The 3,171-nt window shown below is 42.6% G+C and overlaps 1 protein-coding gene across 1 annotated transcript; it reads left to right on the forward strand.

Moving 5' to 3' along the window:
• The first annotated feature begins 234 nt into the window (after positions 1-234).
• LOC123964443 (golgin subfamily A member 6-like protein 22) lies at positions 235-2,030 on the forward strand. Its single transcript, XM_046041424.1, has one exon. It carries the CDS (start codon positions 351-353, stop codon positions 1,941-1,943), a length of 1,593 nt encoding a protein of 530 aa, XP_045897380.1. The 5' UTR covers positions 235-350; the 3' UTR covers positions 1,944-2,030.
• The last annotated feature ends 1,141 nt before the right edge of the window (positions 2,031-3,171 follow it).

Genomic DNA, 3,171 nt, shown 5'->3' on the forward strand with positions numbered 1-3,171 from the left:
GTTCAATACAGGATTTAAATTTTGATAGTTGAATGGTGCCTGTATTTGAAAGTAAGCACACACACACACACACACACACACACACACACACACACACACACACTCTTTTGTTTACATTTGTTTTGTCTCTTGGAACCTGTAAACAGCTTTGATCTTTATGACACGTAGAATCAACGCCTTTGTGACATCATCAGATTCTTGGTTTTTAGAACTGCACAGACCAGAAAATCCATTCTAGACTTCTCTGTTGAACAATAGAGCCAGCTATTTCGTTGCACTGTTTATATAGAGCTGTTCAAGACACAACTTCAATAATAATCAGTACAGAAGTAGCTTTCCTGTTTCCAGAAATGTCTAACATATTTGAAGTGAATTCAGGACAGAATTTGTCAAGCGCAACTATGGAAAAAGACTCACCAAGATACCTGCAGTGGAAGCTCTCCAGACTACAAGAAAAGTATAGGAACGAAAGAGAATTCTGGTCAACGGACTGTATTAAACACAGCAAAGATGTCAAGATTTGGGAAGACACAATCCAGGCTCTCCAATTAGAGTTGGCAGCTATAAAAGAGAGGGAGAGTCAACTAATAAACCAATTAAAGACCAGTGCTGATAACAATGAGAAACTTGTCCTGGAGAAGGCTATCTTGGAAGATTCTTTTCAGATCAAGGAGAATAAAAGTTATGCAATTGAGGCAAGACTCGAGTTGCAGCTACAAAATAACAAGGAAGACTATGAGAAAACATTGGCAGAACTTAAACACGAGCATGAACAAAATAAAACAGTCATGAAAGCTGACTTTGAGCACAGGCTGCAGCAAGTGCAAGAAGAAACAGACACTCGTTTTAAAGAACTAGAACAGGTACATCAGTGTGAGGTGAAAAAATTAAATACCCAGTACCATGAGATGGAGGAGAAGCACAAAATGGTAGTGGAGAACTTACGAAACTTATTATCAGAAAAAGAAGAAGAACAAAGAAAACATTATGAAGAAGAAGAAATAAGAAAGGAAGAAACAAGATGTCAAAATGTTCGCCTACGCAAAAGCCTCGAATTGAAGGTAGAGGCTTTAAAAAGGAGGATTACTGACCTGAAATATAAGGAAGATCTAACTCCAAAGGTGTTGGCATTAGAGAACACTGTAAAAGAAAAAAACAAAGTCATTGGAAACAAAAACAAGGAGATAGCTGCCTTAAAAAAGGACAGACGTGAAGTACAAGAGCATTGGGCCAGAGAACAAGACAACAGTGCTGTTTTACTTGTGAAGTACAATGAAGTTAAGGACAACTACCAGACTCTAGAGGACGATAAAAAACAACAACAGGCCAAGCTCCAAACAACAACTGAAGATCTAAATAAGGCCCACCGAGAGATTGCCAACCTGACGGAAACTATTGACCGTTTAAAATACAAAGTGAAGACCAGTAAGCTGAGGGCTGAAGTCAGCAACCTGGAAACATATCAGCAGCGTTTTAAGGCTGATTTACTGTCGTGCATGTCTGTGATCACTGAGCCCCAGAAATTAAAAAGAAGAATCATCAATCTCAAAAAACGCTACATAGACAATGATATGCAAGTGGGGATGGACGAAGAAACTGAGTCCGCGTATCAACGTCAAGCTACAATCAAGTTATTAAATGAAAAGATCGTGGAGGTGCACAACTTAAAAAAACTGGTAACGGAAAAAGACAGGCTGCTGGAAAAGGCAACAAAGCCGGCTCATGAGAGGGTAAAATCTTGGATTACTAAGAAAGTCCTTCGAATTCCCCAAGACGTGACAAAGTGTGCAGAGGAAACACCAACCCTTGTTCCAGACGACTGGCAGCCACCAGGCCTCCCAAATGAAAATATCACATCACCTGTGCAATCCTGTACAGATGATCACGGTATCATACATGTGATACCCTTTGTGGATGATGGTCTCCCACCAGTTGACTCATAAATTTCAACACTAATATTGTAAATTACCTTGTGATGGCCACAGCCATGGCCACACAGACATCTTAAAAAGTGGTAATCTCACACTTTATTTTCTTTAACTTATTCAGTTCTTTCTCCTTAAGATTGTTTCAAATATTTACTTAGATACATATAATGTACAGGACACCTGGTTTATTTTACAACATATACTTAATTTAGTTGACAGTACATTTCTGTTACATTTCATTTCTCCCCACCCTCAAAGGCTTCATGCAGTTTGCTTTGCAAAAGGGACAGCTTAGTAATGTTTCATTGTTAGTCTCCCCTGTGTGTTAAACCTGGTCTGATCAACCAGTATATGTCCCCTTTGTTTCTTTTGTGGCAAGACAGTTGTATGTTTAGTTTGTTATGTTTAGAGCTTAGCTTAGATAAAGCATATTTTATCTTTATTTTATTACTTAACCTCACTCTCCAACAACTTAAGAGACGCACTCACGACCGACGCTAGTGCCCATGGGTTTTTGCCTCCTCGTCAGCGCGTCTGCCTCCTGTACACAAGTTTGCCTGTTCAAGTCAGGACCGTGCAAAAAAACTTGGGGCTGGGTTACATTGGTGCCGTGACCCAGATGGGTGTAATGTTTAGGGGAGTGAAAGTAACACAGACCAGTGAGGCTGTGCAGTGAGTAAACCTCACTCCCCGATATGTTAAGAGACGCACTCACGACCAACGCTAGTGCCCATGGGTTTTTGCCTCCTCGTCAGCGCGTCCGCTTCCCGTAGATGAGGTTGCTGGTTCGAATCAGACCCTTGCAATACAACTCCGGGCGGTTACATTTGTGTCATGACCTGGATGGGAGTGAGAATAACGCAGGCCAGCGAGGCTGTGCAGTGTGTTAACCTCACTCCCTGACACCTTAAGAGACGCACTGGCGACCGATGCTAGTGCCCATGGGTTTTTGCCTCCTCGTCAGTGCGTCTGCCTCCTGTACACGATGTCGCCGGTTCGAGTCAGGACTGGGCTATACAACTAGGGGCCAGTTACATTGGTGTCGTGCCTCACGTGTGGAATGTCTATCGGAGTGAGATTAACGCAGGCCAGCGAGGCTGTGCAGTGTGTTAACCTCACTCCTTGACACGTTAAGAGACGCACTGGCGACCGATGCTAGTGCCCATGGGTTTTTGCCTTCTCGTCAGTGCGTCTGCCTCCTGTACCCGAGGTCGCCGGTTCGAGTCAGGACCGTGCAGTACAG

The sequence above is a fragment of the Micropterus dolomieu genome, unplaced genomic scaffold, assembly GCF_021292245.1.
Source record: "Micropterus dolomieu isolate WLL.071019.BEF.003 ecotype Adirondacks unplaced genomic scaffold, ASM2129224v1 contig_2490, whole genome shotgun sequence".
NCBI lineage: Eukaryota > Metazoa > Chordata > Actinopteri > Centrarchiformes > Centrarchidae > Micropterus > Micropterus dolomieu.

Coding starts and splice junctions, on each gene's coding strand:
- LOC123964443 (XM_046041424.1), top strand. CDS start 351: ATGTCTAACATATTTGAAGTGAATTCAGGACAGAATTTGTCAAGCGCA.